The sequence below is a fragment of the Notolabrus celidotus genome, chromosome 4 (genome assembly GCF_009762535.1).
Source record: "Notolabrus celidotus isolate fNotCel1 chromosome 4, fNotCel1.pri, whole genome shotgun sequence".
Classification (NCBI taxonomy): domain Eukaryota; kingdom Metazoa; phylum Chordata; class Actinopteri; order Labriformes; family Labridae; genus Notolabrus; species Notolabrus celidotus.
The window spans coordinates 22,747,077-22,765,406 of NC_048275.1; the positions used below are offsets into that span (position 1 = coordinate 22,747,077).

At 38.3% G+C, this 18,330-nt stretch overlaps 1 protein-coding gene across 4 annotated transcripts; it reads left to right on the top strand.

Annotated features, from left to right (window-relative positions):
- The first annotated feature begins 1,722 nt into the window (after nt 1-1,722).
- lnpk (lunapark, ER junction formation factor) lies at nt 1,723-18,240 on the top strand. Of its 4 annotated transcripts, none has more exons than XM_034681446.1 (15): nt 1,723-1,874; nt 3,935-3,995; nt 4,795-4,836; nt 5,073-5,123; nt 5,227-5,363; nt 6,664-6,722; nt 7,709-7,749; nt 8,060-8,143; nt 8,229-8,280; nt 8,404-8,517; nt 8,807-8,917; nt 9,097-9,202; nt 10,121-10,191; nt 10,720-10,890; nt 15,174-18,240. In XM_034681446.1, the coding sequence occupies exons 2-15, from the start codon at nt 3,969-3,971 to the stop codon at nt 15,368-15,370; spliced, it is 1,263 nt and encodes a 420-aa protein (XP_034537337.1). In that variant the 5' UTR covers nt 1,723-1,874; nt 3,935-3,968; the 3' UTR covers nt 15,371-18,240. The 4 variants fall into 4 exon arrangements, with proteins under 4 accessions (XP_034537337.1, XP_034537339.1, XP_034537338.1 ...); XM_034681448.1 differs by having other exon boundaries at nt 1,725-1,874; nt 8,825-8,917; XM_034681447.1 differs by having other exon boundaries at nt 1,725-1,874; nt 8,404-8,505.
- The last annotated feature ends 90 nt before the right edge of the window (nt 18,241-18,330 follow it).

Sequence of the window (18,330 nt, forward strand, 5' to 3'; positions counted from 1 at the left end):
TACTGAGAGGATTAACAATAATTGTTGAGTGAAAACGGTTTTATCATCCCAGTATGGTGACAAACTTATAAAAATATATTGTTCACTGTCCTACTGATCAGCTCGTGTCCAATGCAGCACTGAAAAATGAAGGTCCATGTGAAATGATAAAGTGGCGACATCTAGTGGCAATAATTTGACTCACACTCTGCTTAGAATGTGTTGATTTTGTGTTATTGGACATGTCTTAATTTGCATATATTTAAAAAAATCCTGATTCTTGATATTGATATTCAGTCTTTTACAGTGATTAATATCATCCCTCGCAATTTCAGTAGTTTGAGTTATATCAGTTGATATAAAGAATATGTGTTGCATACACAGACTTTATACCAGCATGTTTTCATGCTGTCTCAAAGTCCTTCAAATAGAACCATTTCCAAGTTTTTTTGTAGTTTTAGGGTTTAAAACTGCTTCACTTAAGACAAGATGGTACAAAATCTAAAATTAATTCAAACTAATGAACATTTCAATGTTTTTACCCACTTTTTTGAAGAAATCGTTCTCTCGGTCTAACCATAGACTGTATACGGTCTAACAGACCCATTATCAGACAAATTAATCATACCGTGCGCTTGTCTGGGCTTGAAGTCTGGGCCACAAAGAGCTAAAAAGACATGGGGTAAATACCATATCCATTGTGCAAAGTGGAAAAATTATAAGCCCTCCTTTCCTGGTTTTATAAATGATTTAAAGTTATTTTTTTCGACCCTGAACAAACTACGGACAAGAAAAATTGCAAGCAAGATATGTTTAGACATTGCTCATAATTTATTATTTTAATTTGAAATATGTATATGTTTATATATGTAGGCTTATACATGTGTAGGCCTATATATAGGTATGTGTATATTTGTATGTATATGTGTGTATGTGTATATTATATGTAGCCTATATATTTTTTCTTATCTTTTCCTACTATTATAACAGCCAAACATGTAAAGAAATTTAAAATGAAATGCCCCCTTTCTGTTTTTCTTTCTGTTTTCTATTTACTGACTGACCAATCAGCTTTTTGCTACGCTGAACTTTGCCTCTTTTTGTGCTTTATATTGTTTTTGGATGCCTGACTCACTCAGTAGCCCTGATGCACCTTATTTGTTGTTTCACAGTATTTTGTTTTGTTTTCCTTACATGATTCCCTTTTTGTTAATTGCACCGTAATTGATTGTAATCTGTGTTTACCATCCTCATTGGATCCATGAACAGATCCAAACCATCCCCGCATTGTCTGTCACACCCCCTCGTACTGACTCTCTGACTGCTGATGACATTATAATGCATATTACATTACATTATATAATTATCTTGTGATATCATATTATGTTATATTACATTAGTATTGTTTACTACAAGTTACGGTCATACTATATACCCATATTTACTTATTATATTGCTTTATCTGTCATTACCAACCATAATCTCACCATGTCAACTTCTTACTACTGAACCATTTTTAATACTGGCTGTAATTACTGCTATTTAATCCATTTGTAACATTTGTATTTATCAAAATTACATTTGTAACATTTTATATATCTAAATTGTATTCTATCTATCTTAATTTTTACTTATTTTGTTTTACTAATTGAGACTTTTTCTTGATTGAAAAAAAGAGAGCTGAAAAGACTACAACGCAAAGGTCTCTGGGAAAGAATCACGTTTACTTCCGGATGACGTCATCACAAAAACGTTAATTACGTCTCCACGCCGCGCCAACTCTCGCTTGGCAGTTGAAATGTCAGTGGAGGTGTCAGCCACAGACTGTTGTTTTCTTGTTTCTGTGCTAACTTAACCTCAGGAAAGGTTTACAGACACGAAGAATACCACCGAATGTAAGTCATTGTTTGATTTAAAGGCTTTTAATGAGGTTAGAAAACCTAAAAGCTAGTGTCTATTGAGGTTGTATCGCTACAAGTCTATTGTTGTTGAGGCAGTAGCTAGCTAAGAGTAGCATTGAATTAAAACACACTTTGTGTTTGGGTTTGTTCAATTTGCACCACATGCACTCATAGAGCTTCAGATGAGGTGGATGATGGACTCTGTGTGGTTTTAAAACGTCATTGTTGCCTGCTAGCAACTGTACGTGTTTACAGTGATGTGTGGGAGAAGCTACAGAAACTTAGCAAACATTATGACTCTATTGCATTGCTTAAAACTTACACCAATGATGTTTAATTATGTTTGAGGTGTTAGGGGACAAGGCTTAATAGGAAAATACCGCACCCCTGTAAAATGGGTGGAAAATAACTATAAAAAGACGGTCTTGGGATAAAGCAGGTAGAACCACCAGCATTGGTCTGTTTACTGCCCTGCTGGAACTCGAACCTGTTTTTACCACTGAGGCTTTGAAAGGTTAAAATGTAGAGTATTGCACCGATTTACCTCTAGGAATGTGCCACGAGGTCACTGTGTACACACTTAAATACAACTGATCAAAACGCCAGTTAAATCCGTCAACATTTCGCTGTAGTCAGCATTGAAAGCTTTATAAATGTGTGTTGATTATTTGGTTAACAGGATGAATTCTGAAGTCTGTTTCTTACGGTGGCCCTGAAGGACAATTCAAATGTACTAAAGATGAAACAATTTTACAAAGTTGGAGACAAATTTACATTGTGGAAAACAAATGTACAAAATCGAAACACTTTTACCAAGGCGAAAACAAATTTACATTTCAGGAAAAATTTTAATTTAAGAAAATAAATGTACAAAATCAAAAACAATTTTACAAGCTGGGAGACAATTTTATGAACAGTGGAACACTTTTACCATTTCTGAAACAAATTTACATTCATTTTTAATGGAAAGGAAATGTACCAAATACCAGAAGTGATCCGGGAATGATCGAATGAGGGATCATTTAGGCGGTTTCTGAAACCGCCTACTATACTAGCAGTACGTACTGATTTGGCCAAAATTCAGTATGTAGTTAGCAGTATGTGAACAAGAGTAAAATCTGCAGTAAGCCAAAACTACCCGGATGTCTACTGTTTCAGGAAAATTTCACAGTATGCATCGGACCAGTCTGCCTCACGTACTGCTTCCCATAATGCACAGCGCTCGTTACGCTTTTTCTTTTTCCTTCTTTTTTGGTAAAAGTGTTTTGCTGATGTAATTTTGTTTTCTTACATGTAAAAATGTTTTCCAATATGTAAATTTGTCTACATCTTTATAAAAGTGTTTCATCTTTGGTAAATTAGTTTTGTCCTTCGGGGCCACCGTAGTTTCTCTTTCTTACCATTGCTTACCTAAAATCTAAAAACATCTGCACATACATTCTCTGTGTCTCATTATCTTATCACAAAAGGAACTGCTGAATTGACAGCTGTGACATCACATCAGCAGCTACAAGTGGACATGATGTTAAGAGTAGAAATTGCTGAGTCATATTTTGATAGGTCATATCTGGTCAAAAGGCAAACCACTCGCCAATGTCATCATAACCTTTTGAGTAAGAGTTGCCCTTTATACAGAGAGTGAAAACAGCAGCTGTTCATTGTGAGCGTACACCAGCCATGCTGAAGGAACAGCTTTTAATGTGAAGTATAAGATGGATTATAAAGATTGATCTGGACTATGTCACTGACAAATCTCAGAGAAAGACTCACTTGAATTGTGATCTTTGTCATTACTGTGAAGTCCTATGATATGACATTCTTTGAGGAAGTGAATGAGGCGCAACGAGTAAAGATTTCCCCTGTAAATCCACTATCACAACGGGGACCATTGTGACTACTGATACCATAGGTTGCTCGCCAAATCCGGTGATGATGTAAGAGTTATATAAATCTTCCAGCAAGGCTTAGTTGTGACATTTAGCAGCACACTTGTGAGACTTCTTGGTTTTGTTGACCTAAAGCATGTTGTTTAACAAAGATGTTCTGTTCTACAGTGAGTCAAGGAGGAGATTATTCTAATCTACCGACATGGGGGCCCTGTTATCCCGGTGGAGGGTAAGTGGATGAGTGAAAATACAGAGTGAAGTCAAAAACACTTCAGGCTTCATTACCAAAAGGAATGCAAAAGAGAGGAGTTAACATTGCATGGTTTAAAGAAGAGGCGGCAGAATATAAACAACACTTCATAATTGTGACACATCAGTTAAACATGTTATTAAAGCTTACATAGCTCAATAAATGTCACTTTAGAAATACTACAGAGCATTTTAAAGTTTTTTTTTTAACTATAGGCGCTGGAAAGAAGAGTAGATGGAAATCAATGCCTCTGCAGTTCATTATGGCTTTGTGCCAAAGTGCATTTAAGACTAATTCTAACCTTTAACCTGATTCTTGGAAATGTGCAAATATATTTGTTGTTTTTTGTGGATAAAAAAACGTAGTTCAGAACAAAGATTCACAGTAGATTTTACTCTACTGCGTTACACTTGGGTGATGGCTATACTAAAGACAATCTGGGTACGTTTGCCATCAGCACACCGAACCCAGTGCCCTGAGCTAGATTAAATTCATACACTATTTTTAGACATACTAGGAAAGTTGAGGGACAGACAGAGGGACAGCAAGAGAGAGTGAGCAGCAGAAAGTGCAACCAGTAATTAGAAGAGTCATTTATTTTAGAGAGATGAGGTAAAAACATGTTGGTACAGAAAGAAATGAAGAGAAATAAGATGTATGTTTAAGTGACACAGAACCTGTCTTTGATAATTCAGTCCTGTATCTGTTGGAGGTTTGTGTTGTGTTAATAGCTCAGATGAACCTGATGATGATTGTCTGATCTTTATCCTCAATTCAGGCAAAGCCAACCACAGTTGAGCAGCTGGAGAACATTGACAAGGTACAGACTTCTATTAGATGTCATTAAATGTCATAAGCAGGATTATTGAACTCTGTATGATCACTCTGGCGGATATTCCATCTTAACTTAACACTGTTTTGAAATGAACATTATTAATTCTGCTTCATTAGAAAGGCAACTATTTTGTTGATGCAGCATTACTTAAAGAACGCTCATGTCAGCACTTAATGGTGTGAGATTTGACGTGTTTAAATAAATGCACCTTTCTCCTTCAGGACATCAAAGATCTGGAGGAGTTTAGAGCCAAAAACCAGCGTCTGCAAAAGGTGAAGTAAAAGAGAAACATCCAAATTGAGCAGTGCAATATTTTATTATTATTATTAGTAGTAGTAGTAGTAGTAATGTGTTTGTGTGTGTGTCTGTCTGCAGCTGTGGGTGGGCCGCTTGATCCTCTACTCGTCAGTCCTCTACCTGCTGACGTCTCTGATCGTGTACTATCTCTACCTGCCTGAACAATGGCTGCAGAGACTGTCCATGGCCCTGCCTTTCTTCATTTACCCTGTGCTGTGAGTGCTCACTTTGTTTTACAGTATGCTTCATTACCATCTGCAGATCTGCAGTGTGTCTTATTGTTATTGTTATGCAGTAGGGATGTAAGGATACACTTAACCCACGATTAAATCCGAATCCTGATTTTTGGTTCACGATACGATTCACTCTTGATTCTCTAATGATTTTCCAGAAAACTGGATTGAACTTTCAGTTTAAATAACTATTATTTTATTTCAATTCTCAGATATGGACAGTTGTAATATATATATTTTGTCTCTTATAGTTCTTTGTAAACAAAGTAATCCTTTTTCATTTTTAAGGTGTGTTGTAACTCAAATAAAACCACTGCACACTTTTTTTCAGCACCTTGCAAAAAACTAAAAATGGCTGCACAAAAATACCTTGCTGGAAAATTTCACAGCAATTATAGAGATATGAAAAGTGAATGATTCCCAAATGAAAGTCTTAAATATTAAATCAAATAAGGTAAATCTCTTTAAATTAGGGATGTAAATTTTAAGTATTTTCCGTGATCGATCTTTGGAAATGTTAACAATCAATTATTGTTTAATCATTAAAAAAACGCAAAGGTTTTCCATGTCAAAAATAACGGCAAATGCTGTTTTTTCCCCCTAAATCAAAATTTCCTTCATGACGCAGTGTATAAAACTGACGGTATTAAACAGCCAGGATCATATTGAGGTGTTCAAAATGTTAAATACGCTGAATATCATTGTGAGGAGCAGGCTTATAAATAATCTCTGCGGACACATGGTTATAAAGTGAAGACTCAGACTTCAACATGCGGATTTACTGCAACAGAACTACTGAACAGGATCATATTTTAGACTCGGTGTTCAGTTTTCTTGTTCCTTTTGAGAAAAATAATGCATGTGTATGTGGTCAGCTGTGGAGACCTGTCACTCAGCCGCAGCCCCCAGCTGAGCGTCTCCGCTGTGTGCAGTCAGCTGATTCTGAAAAATGCTTTAAACTTAAAACACCTCCACTCAGCGAGTGACGAGAGAGCAGCGCAAGAGACTTAATGATGTTGAACAAGCGGAGTATAATGCAGACAGCGCCTTCTACTGTTTAAAAATAATATCCAGATACAAATTTTGTTGAATCAATTTTAATCCACCCTTATTTCTATCGATTTTTTTACCAACTTGCGATATATCCTTACATCCCCATTATGCAGTATACATCACTTTAGACGTGCACTGTTAAAAATATAATTTTAATACCCTGTTCCTGGTATGCACTGTGCTTGTTGTATCGTTTTCCGTCATATTCTCTTTTTTCTCTGGCTCTCAGGGTTTGGTTGATCAGAAAGCTGTTGGTCTTCCTCTTTTGCAAACGCACTGAGAGAAACAGTAAGTGGTCTTTAGTCACTCTCTGTCCTCCTGTCCCTACAGCTGACAACCCTTTGAAACTAATCAGTGAAGCCAATTGCTTCATTGTTTTCTGTGTGCAAAAAACATTTTGTTCTCACAGCTAAACTGTGTATATAGACTACCAATGGAGGCTCATTTTGCTGCCTTAGTAGTCACATCTTTTTCAGGCTTGAATTGATCGAACAACTTCAATGACGCTTCGACTGAATACTTACAGAATTATTGTTACCTTTGTCTTCCTGTTGCAGACTTCTAGAACTCACAAATCTGTTTTTTTGGCACATATAACAGTAAAACCTTTTTTTTTTTTTTTTTACAATAGTACACTGTTATCCTTTCACACACATCCTATAGTAACATATAAAGCTGCATTGATTTCAGAGAGTCTGCCTATAAGATTAAAACTTGTGATGAGTGTTCTGAACATCAAAAATACATTTCTATCTGATGCTTTTATACAACTAAAGCTTCAAACATAGTTGATATTCATATCTTTTTTTGTCTTCTTCTTCTTCTTCTTCTTCTTCTTCTTCTTCTTCTTCTTCTTCTTCTTCTTCTTCTTCTTCTTCTTCTTCTTCTTCTTCTTCTTCTTCTTCTTCTTCTTCTTCTTCTTCTTCTTCTTCTTCTTCTCATATTTATTTTATCAGGATTATTACTATCATTATTTTGTTTTAATTGTGCATTCATGGTATTTGTATATGAGCCTTCGTGTGTGAATATGTACTCTATTTTTGTAATGTCCATATGTCTATCCATACTTTATTTTTTTCTTTTCTTTTCTATTTTTTGGAAAGAAAAAATAAAATAAAAATTTGATCACAAATAAGATATTCATATATGAGGTATTAGCTTAACAGTATTCAAAGCATGTGCAATATGTTTGATTAATACATCTTAATAGATGGTGGACTATACTAATTGAAAATGAGGTGAACTGACTGATTATTTTCTGTCTCTGTTTTTAGATGATAAACTAGAAGATTTAAAGGCTTCCAAGAAAAAGATCGTAAGTGTGAAAATCTTACCTGGTCGGATTTTGTCTATGCATCTATCACTGACTGGTTCGGAGGGAGAGTAGAAGTTATGTCAAGTGGTTTCTCTCTCTTAGCCTCAGTCAGTTACCCTTAAGTCAAAATGCAAGATAGTGCACAACTTGTCAAACAAGAATAACTCCTCATCACAACTGCTTTGTTTCTTTTGCCAATTTAGCTTGAACAGCTCCGTTTTTACCTTCAGGACTTGTAAGTGTTGAAATCAAGGTATCACAAATCACTCTGCACGTTTGAGTGAATGTTTCTCTGTTTTTGTGTTTACAGCTAGAGGAAGTGATGGAAACGGAAACATACAAAAACGCAAAACTCATCCTGGAACGCTTTGATCCTGAGGCAAAGAGGAAAGCTGTGAGTGTTTCTTCTTTGATTTGGCTTCCTATTCAAATTAAATCCTCATTGTTTGACTTCTGCATGCTTTGTCGTTATGTTTTAGGAGCTGGAGTCGACTCCTGTGCGTCCTCAGATGACTCCCAGGCCAGGACAAGGTACAACACTCAGATGACTGATAACTGTGATTTATTGCCACCAGAGTACAATGACTGAAGCAGAGACAAAGTCATACCCCTGCTACAGAATACATTATGCAATGAACTCTCTTCTCTTTGCAGAGATTCGACAAAGAGGCATGCAAATGAGACCTATGCCGATGGGCACCCCGGGTCCCATGGCAATGACTCCCCAGGGAGCACGGCCCACATTGGCACCAGGAGGTACACCTGTGGGTAAGGGGGCAGACAGAGATACTTTGTGTTGAGTATGCAGAAGTATTACATTTTGTAAGTGTGTCAACTTTGATGCTGGGTCTTACAGCCTTGTGACCTGAGCATTAGAGCCTGTCAGTTGTATTCTTTCACCAAAGGATACAACAAGTCTGTCTCAGCTGATTCTCAGGCATCCAGCTCAGGGACTCAAGTCAAAGTCAACTGGACTGAACAGAAAGTCCAGTTGCCCCTGACTTAGTTCTTTTAGACATGTGTCATTGTCTGGGTTCCCATGTTACTCTCCTTACAGGACATTTCCCTCTCTCAGCTCCAGGAGGACCACCAGAGAGATCTGCTCTGTCCGCCTCTGTCCTCCAGGGTGCAATACCCAGGACCCCCTGCTCTCCTATCCCTGGTGTCGGTAGGTATTTAAGTTGATCAATACATTCTCTCTGATAATCGGTTCTCTGTGTCCACATTGTATTGAGGTAAATACAGCAAAAATCTGAACTTAAATGTGAACTCAAACAAATCTGTAACCACACACTTTATATTCTGATTCAAAAGAGTAATTGTGCCTCTGTTTGTTTGTTTTTGCAGGTTTACATCCACCAGGTCCTCCATTAGCAAGACCAATACTGCCCAAAGACAGGGGAGCAATGGACAGAGTCATTGAGTATCTAGTAGGAGATGGACCACAGAACAGGTGAGGACCCCATATTAATATGTGAAACCCCTCTTGTAGAATTGGCTTGTAACTTTCTCACTGTCTGTATAATTTAGCAGTCTGCTGATTCTCCATAAGGGCATGTTCTTGAGCCAATGTTACACGACTGTCACCCTACCATTCTGCACTGTATGTAGCATTGGGAAGGACTTAAACCCTGTTGATGTTGCCTCCTATTGGCAAAGAAAAGAGAACCGAAAAAAGCATTAGAACTGTTGAAGATTTTTCTAGCCACTTTATGGAAGAATATTCTTCATTTGTTGTTTGAGGAAACTTTGTCAAGGGGTTACCTGAAATCCTCCAGCACTTTAACCAAATAACTGAATAGATCATTTCTAAATTCCAAAAGTTATGATTAGTGTTGTAGTATTCAAGACCGGTCTTGGTCTCGATGCCGCTTATTTAAGGTCTCGGTCTCGTCTCGAAATCGAAAGCATTTTCACTCGGTCTTGTCTCGGTCTCGGACTAGGCGGACTCTCGTATTTTATAACAAGACCGGTCGATACCACCACTGATGCACTCTGTGTCCCTGTCATTACTGTGATAAGAGAGAAAACGAAACTTAAGGAGTCAAAAGAAAGGCAACCAAGACGAAACCTAACCTTGTTTGTTGCTGTCAATAGTATTCAAAGCACACTTAAATCAAATAAACAGAAGTCTTTTATTTTGTTACCTCTCATGATGATTTTTCATTGATATATATGGTCTTGGTCTTGTCTCGGTCTTGCCCTGCCTTGGTCTTGGTCTTGACTCAGTCTCGATCCCTAAATGTCTTGGTCTTGGGGGACTCTGGTCTCGGACATGTCTTGGTCTCGGTTAATGTGGTCTTGACTACAACACTGGTTATGATATAATAATGTCTCTCTCTTTCCCTCTGTCTCTCTTTCCTTCCTTAAGGTATGCTCTGGTCTGTCAACAGTGCTTTTCTCATAACGGCATGGCTCTGAAGGAGGAGTTTGAATACCTAGGTAAGAACAGAGTCTAATGAGATGAACCATATCGATTCTAAAAGAAACATGCTGTTAGATGAGTCTTTGAGAGGATAAACACCAGAAAGTAATACTTGAAGCGGGCTTACCAAAGCTACCACACAGCAGGGGATACAACACAGGAACAACTGATTTACAAAGCAATGCTACATAAATAACATTTGAACTTACTGCTTAACGACATAGTTATTATATGTTACATTTGCTAAGCAAGCTAGCACTAGCTGAGTTTGTTGTTTTTACTGAATGAGTGGGGAAAACATTATTTCAAAGTAGAAGATGGGAATGTTTGGCAGGGACAAGCAACAAGGTGGCTTTCAAAGTTTGTAAAAGAGCTTTTAAACTTTGAATTTATAGTTAAATATGCCAGACCTGTGTACATTGCAATTTTTTCTTAAACGGTCTTACATTATAATTTTAAAAGTGTGTAGGAACCCTGAAAACAGTACTACCCCTTCTGTGATTTTCTTTATTCATCCTCCTGATTTTTTATCTCCATCTCCCCAGCATATCGATGCGCTTATTGCTACTTCCTGAATCCAGCAAGGAAGACACGCCCTCAGGCTCCCAGGCTTCCAGAGTTCAGCTACGAGAGAAGGCTGCGAGCAGAATCACGTTCACCTGGACCAGCAAGGCGTTCTGGAGCAGATACAGAGGAAAGCCCGCCCCCCTCTGGAGGTACTGAATCACACAGATACACAGACAAGCAGCAGAGAAGAGCAACAAAACAGGTCTCCTCAGGTCTGAGATGAGAGTGGAATGGATTTCTGTTACAGCCTAGAGCATAGCTGAAAGAAGAAATGTTAAAACTTAGGAGGAAAATGTAATCTGTCCTGTTTCAGTCACACTGAAAGAACTATCAGATGTTTTATTTTGGATCAGTCAATTTAATGGTAAACAAGGTTTGAATTTGACATGAGACTTAAAAGACCTGTTAGAGAAACCCCCCCACACACACACACACACACACACACACACACACACACACACACACCCACACACCCACACACACACACACACACACACACACACACACACACACACACACACACACACACACACACACTCTGCCATACTCACAGCATTCTGTGCATCTTTGTTACTTACTCCATGTCCTAACCACCCGTGTTAGATGCTTCTTAGTTGACCTTCATCATTTGTTTGTGTTTGATTCTCGTCTTAACTTTAATATCACCATTTAGGCAAGGCAAGGCAACTTTATTTGTAATAATAATAATAATTCATAAAATTTATAAAGCGCTTTTCTAAGTGCTCAAAATCGCTTAATTCAATTTGTATGGCACATTTCATACACGAGGGCAACTCAATGTGCTTTACATTAAAAGCATTGGGAACATTCAGACAAGCATAAAAGAACATAATTAAAATGACAAATATAACAAAACATAGAAAAGAAAAGGATAATTAGAAATATATTAAAAGTAAATTGCATTAAACCAAGTTAAAATAAGCTAAGATAGGAAGGCAGGGGCAAATAAAAAAAGTCTTAATCTTTGATTTAAAAGAGGTGAGAGTTGGAGTAGACCTACAGCTTTCAGGGAGTGTGTTCCAGATATGTGGTGCATAATGACTAAATGCTGCTTCAACATGTTTCGTTCTGACACTCTCCTGTTTGTAGTTGTGAGAGGACAATGAGACAAAACACAGTTGTCATCAGATGAAATCAGTCAGAAATAAATGAGTCCTTACAGCATTATCCAACAGTTGCAGGAAAAAAATGCTAACCCAATTGCCTGCTTGCAGGGTGGTGCAACAAAGCAAAAGTATGTGTAGAAGATACTATGTTTGCCTGGCATCACCAGACTGAGCCGTTCAATTAATTTCCTTTTTGCATGGGGAATTGTAACTTAGCAACGGGAGCATGCAGAAATGCCTCTGGTAGTGATTGGACAGACATACAACCAATCAGATCAATGCAGCATGGGACTCCTGTGAAGTTGGCAAATTAAACTTCCACCAAATCTAGTCGACAGTACAGCAAACAAATCTCTCAAAGTGTAGTTGTTTGTACTTGATTTAATGAAAATACATCATCCAGTTCATTTCAAACTGGACCACCCTGCCTCAGAAGCTGCCATCTTGGTTGTTTAATTGGCTGGGCGGCTTTCCTGTGTCATCATTTTATAGAACCCGCCCCATTTCTAATTAAAGGTCTCTGACTGGTCCGTTGTATCTGAGATCATAGGGAAGTCGTTAAGAGTGACAGTGGTTCCAGACCCTCCTGCCAGCTGAGCTGCTTGATGGATCCGGTGATGCCAGGCTAGCAGTATACAGTAGTTTCTTGAATTTGATTCTCTCTTGCAGTAATGAAGTTATTAAAACAGTTAAAGAAGTCTAAAATTACAGATACAATAAGTGCAACAAAACAAGGTTGTGTCATCAGACTGCCTCCATCATATTGACTGCGCACAGAGGTTCCTTGTCAAATCTAAGTTTAACATAATTATGATCATTGGGTAACAGTGTGATCTTGCCTCTAGCTAAGGCTCCGGCTCCGTGGAATATGGTCCACAGTTTCCGGATCCAGCAGAGTCCAAAGAGTCCTCAGAACCAACCACTGCAGAGCCCAGGTTCCCCTTCCCTTCCTGCACTGTCTGATCTGGCTTAATTTGAGCTGATTCGATCGATTTGATCAACCCCCGGAATGGGTCTATTTTCTTGGCTGTAGAATCCATAACATTGTAGAGCTCAGCCTGTCCCAAATCTCTAACCACTAATCAAACTAAAACAACAATGGGGTTAGCAGCAGTCACTGAATGTCTACGCCAGATCTGAGTTCAATATTGTTTAAAAACACAATTAATCCCATTTCGAGATTAGAATCCACCTTTTTAAGTTTAGAAGTTCACAGTAACTCTTTGTTTGACAACTAATGTAGCGTTGCTTGAATTGTCCCAATGGATCAATCCAAAAATATCCACTGACTATGAAAAATTCAAAAATAAACACTTGTTTGACTCAGATCTGGTCTTCACTGAGTGAACAAAATATTTAGCTGCGTTTCCTTGTTGATTAAGTCTCCTTTGAATCTACATGTTTAATGTCTCAAACGTCTAAAAAGCCTGATGTACTCTTAACATGTGTCTTCATAATGAAATATAGAAGTGATCATTTTGTGTCTTGTTGGATTACAAAAAAAGACTGTCAGGTATTTTTTAGGGATGCACCGAAATGAAAATTCTTGGCCGAAAACCGAAACACCGAAAGAAATTATTATGCAATTATTATTAGGGAGACTGGGGACAATTTTAACATTTCACTCCTTGGATTTGAGATTAAGCCGAGTATTTTCTGTTTGTGTTGCGCGGGCATTTTCTAGGCTCTTTATCCTGAAATGTGATTTAAAAAAACATCTTTTGAAAGTCCTTAAAAAATTAAGCTTAGAAGATGTATGCCACTTTGTCATGTTTTCTTTTTGAAGTCAAAGGGTAATATAACAACTGTTTGATACTTTAATGAAAGTATGTTGTGAAGACAGGAAGGGTAAATGTTATTTATTTGTAAATGCACTGGCCACCCCTACCTATGTGAGAGCCTCAGTTAGGCCACCCCGGTCAAAAAGCTCTGGACACGCCCCTGCCCCTAGGCCGCTCTGTTCTCCTTCTCCTGTGGTGTGCGCTTCTCCGTCTCCAAGCGGGTTCTCTGCATCCATAGCGGCCTGGATCATTTCTCCTGCTGCTTTATTCCCACATCCAAGTAATGATCTTTATAACTGGGATCAAGTACAGTCACGATGAAGTGCAGAGAATCTGAATAGATCTCAGTGAAACGTGTGCTGACAGACTCTAAGAGTGTACTTTTCATTGTTTTCACTCCGTGGTCCGTCTCAACCTCTTTGCTTAGAAGACGCTTTAGTGCTGCAATTAAAGGAATAACAAGAGCTACAGATGCATCGGAGGATTCGATCTCTTTTAGTTAGCAGCTCAAAGGGGGCAAGAAGAGAGGGAATGTTCTTTATTAAGACCCACTGGTGTGAAGTGAATGTTGCGGGGAACTCGTGATCTGTGCTGCAGGACTCTCTTTTGCACGAAGCAATCCAGACGCGTTTTTTGCTTGTGTCATCACAACATTCTGTTTCGGTCGTGTTGTTTCGGTAAAAAAAATTGTTTCGGTGGCCCAATTTTCAGTGCATCCCTAGTGTTTTTGCATGAATTTTTATTTTGCATCTATTGATTTAAACCCAAGTATGGTAAGTGTATTTCTTTGAAGCTCCTGTGGGGAACCTTTTATTCAGTGTTAATTTTGGCGCCCCCTATGGACAGAGCAGTACCACGCCAGTTATTTTATCCTGTTAAAATGTGTAGAAAAATCCGACTCCTTGTTGATGGGGGGTTAGGACTAGCCTTGTTTGCTTTTGCAGCTTAAATGATGGAAAACCAGCTAAAAACTCCTCACAGGAGCTTTAAGATGACTTCAATGATATGACAATGGTTTGAGCAGGTTAACCATTTTAACAGCCATCATCTCATGGAATATACATTATATCTAAATAGGGCCTCAGGTGTTCAGATTAACAGTCTGGGTTTAATGTTTTTAATGTGATGTAATTAATCTTAAAGTGTTCAATTCATTTATTCACCCTTTATTTATTTCAGATCCACAGTGAAACACTAAGATGTGATAATCCCAATCAATCGAATCATTTAATATTCTAATACTTTGTGTCTGTCACACCAGAGATGATTGAAGAGTGTTTTTTTGTTGTGATCAGAAACATGTCCTTGTTTTGATTAATCATTTGTTTAAACTTGTGTAACTGATGTTAACCCGAGCAAAAGAATACTTAACATGACCTTAATTCACCCCTGATTTTGACTGCCAACAATCAAATCATTTGTTCTACTTCAAATTTTTCACACTATCTCACTCTCTCCTGAATTGTTCAGTTCTTTTTCTTTACTCCTTAAAAAAAACATCTGACTTGCACATCTTCTCCTCAGATGAGAAAGAGCTGGAGGAGGATGGACAATGCACTGCAGAGGCAGCGAGTGAGAGCCAATCAGAGGAGCAGCCGCCAACTGCACGGCAGCAGGAGGAAGAGGCAGAGGAGGAAGAGTTGATTCAGGCAGAGGAGGAAGCCATGGACACAGAGCAGAGTCACAGCGCCCCCTGTGAGGCAGAACCTCAGTCGTCATAGTGGCAGAGAGTCCATGAGAGTACCAGAGATGTCTGAAGAGTGTTGTGATTGGCCATGATAGACGGGTCACATTTAAAAGCAATAGAGGTGGACAAAGATTTCATGAACAATGATTATGATGTCTTTTGTCTTTGCAACCAAAATCCTCTTACTTCCTGATCATATATAAGCAATGTGTGAATCAAAGTAACAATTAACAGTCTAACTGTTTGACCATATTGCCTAAAATGATGCCCTCATATCATGGCCCCTGACAGTTTTGATTGGTTGACAGTGAAGGTGTCAGATTAATGATTGTAGTTGAAATATTAAGGCTGTTTCTGGACAGAGTAGCTGTCTGCTGGTAAGATTATATAAGTGGTAACTTACTCGGCTAATTTATCAGTATTTTAAGGTATCGTAGGACACAAAGTTATTTTAGGTTTGAAGAAGCTGGCTGCTGTTTTTAACTTATTCTTTAAAGGATTATGATTTAGGTAAAACTGCTGGTTCATAGATGGTCAGCAAAAACATGCTGGAATCTTAACTCCCTCACTGACCCTGACTCCACATGGTGTGGTGTCTGTGTAGCTTGCTTTGTGTTATTATGATGCAGATGTAGGTTAAGTACAATACATAGGACATATATGAGTTTGTTTTTTTGTTGGATAGCTTGCAGAAAATGTACGCTAAGGTCTGCAAGACAAATGTGTTTAGAGTTTATTTATATAAGCGTGCCATCAAGGCCAAAGTTACAGTTAGGGTTTTTTTTATAGCCAGCTTTTAATCCTCTTAAGTTTGACTAAGATTCATTCATCATACCAAAATATTAACAAGTGCTGATGCAGTAGATGATTAGTTCAGCTGGAATTTTTTAACTTTTTAATACCTCGCCATGACAGTTTACACAACTGAACTCTGCCAGTCTTTCCATCAGCTGTGCTCACCTGTAAGGAGCACTGGTTCTAAAGTTGAAGGCCAAAACAGAAGACTAGCCAAGAGTTTCAGGCAAAACCTCATCGCCAATAAATGATGCAAAAAATGGAAAGCAGCTACATGAAGTATAAACACTGACTGTTTCTGACCATTCTACCCTAGTTTGCTGATGACAAAGTCAGGTGTAGTCTTTTAATTCTGTTGGCCAACATCTGTCAAAAGCAAACTACTTTCACTGAATTTCTAGGCCCAAGACTTAGTAGTCCAGTAGTCTTCCCAGTTTAAACTACACACTTGAAGCAGGGACAGTGAGGGGAGCCGTCATTGGTCGGTTGCAATCTAGAACCTCACCACTAGATGTCCCTAAATCCTTTCCACTGCTCTGTTGAAAGCTCAATGCTGCGGTAACCCAAAACTGTGTGCAGCACACAATCGAGAAATTCAGGTCTGCCATGAGTAGCACGGGAGGAAAAGTATTTGAAGAGTGTTTATATGTTTTTGGTAAGCTAAGCTTTTTCAAATGTGTGTCACAAACTGATCCTTCCAACGCTAACCCTCCTGTGTTTTCTGTGCCTTCCCTTGATTGACATGTGGTCACCAACATAAGTCTGGCTTTACAGTTATCTTACCAATTATCTTCAGAAGCAGATCTTTTATTTCTACTGTGAATCTCTCTACTGAAATGAAATGAGCTGTTGTTTTTCTGAATATCTTTTTTTCTTTTAATATCAACACAAGCTAGCTTTTTAGCCTCAGGATGTAATCATTGTTTGAGTCGAGCGAACAATCTCAAAGTCTGAGAACAAACTTAAACATTTGGCATGTAAAAGAAGAGAGCACGCTGCAGCTAGAACGGCTATTTTATTACCCCCCCTGCCAATTAGTAGTTCCTCATAAGGGTATCATTTGCCAAATGTAATGTTGTTTTTCAATGTACTCCCTGACTCCTTTTGCACTGAGTTTCTCCTTGTATTTATTTGGCCATACTGTGTTTGAATCCGTGGGTCAGGTATTTGCTGCACTGTTAGGTTTTACTGGCGAAATGTGTGAAACTTGTGTTACTGTCACAATGACTTGAGGGTAGAGGCCTTGTTAGGGTTGTGTAGCATTCAGGGCTTTATCAGGTTAGTGATTGGTTTGAAACAGTTTTATTATTTTGCTTTTATTCATTTTGAAGTGTTTTAATGTGTGCACTGTTCTCCTTATAATCTGCCCTATGTCAAGCTGCTGCCAAAACATAAACATTGAGAAGGCTCATGATTAATTAGCACTGGCACCTAGCGTTTATGACAAAAAATGACCCTGTGGTTAAATGGACTAAAAGATTTGGTGGAGGCCTCTACAGAAATAGCTGTGCTGTTGCACCGGTGATGCATGTGGGCAATAACTCTCCAAGGGTGTGCAAACAGCACATTAAATGAGATTCCATATTTTAATGTTTTTAGTCTATGATTTTCTCTGTAGTTCTATGTATTTGTTATTAGTCTTTTAACCTACTTACTTACAGGATCAGCTGGCAAACATTTCATGGCAGCCTTCTCCCTGTGCGTGGCAGCCAAAGTGCTTTTTGTCCAACAAACCTTTTGCTGGATGTTTAGGACAGGCCTTGAGAGGAATTTAAAGTAGCCTGTCTCCACAGTGTGACATTTTGATTTTTTTTCTCCCAAGTTGTTTTTCCTCCTTCTAGGCAGCAGTGTTTACAAAAGTCACAAAATGATGCATCACGGTATCTGTGCCTGCTTACAGACTTGTGCTCACAAGTTTGAACATACTACCTGCTGGTAACTTTTTTAAATTTCTAAAGATCCTCATTAAGTTGTCTCAAATACAGATAGATGTTTTGTGCATTTTTGTAGCTTTGTTTTGCTCTGCCTGATTTATCACCCATGTTTGCCACTGCTGGTTGACATTAAGTGTGTGCATGGCACGCCTAATAAAGTTTTTTAAAAGCAGAAGGAAGGCAGTCTGTCTGTTCTTTATTTGTACTTTACAACATCATTTAGATGAACGCCAGGTATGAATGTTTGTAAATGAAAAATGTTTCC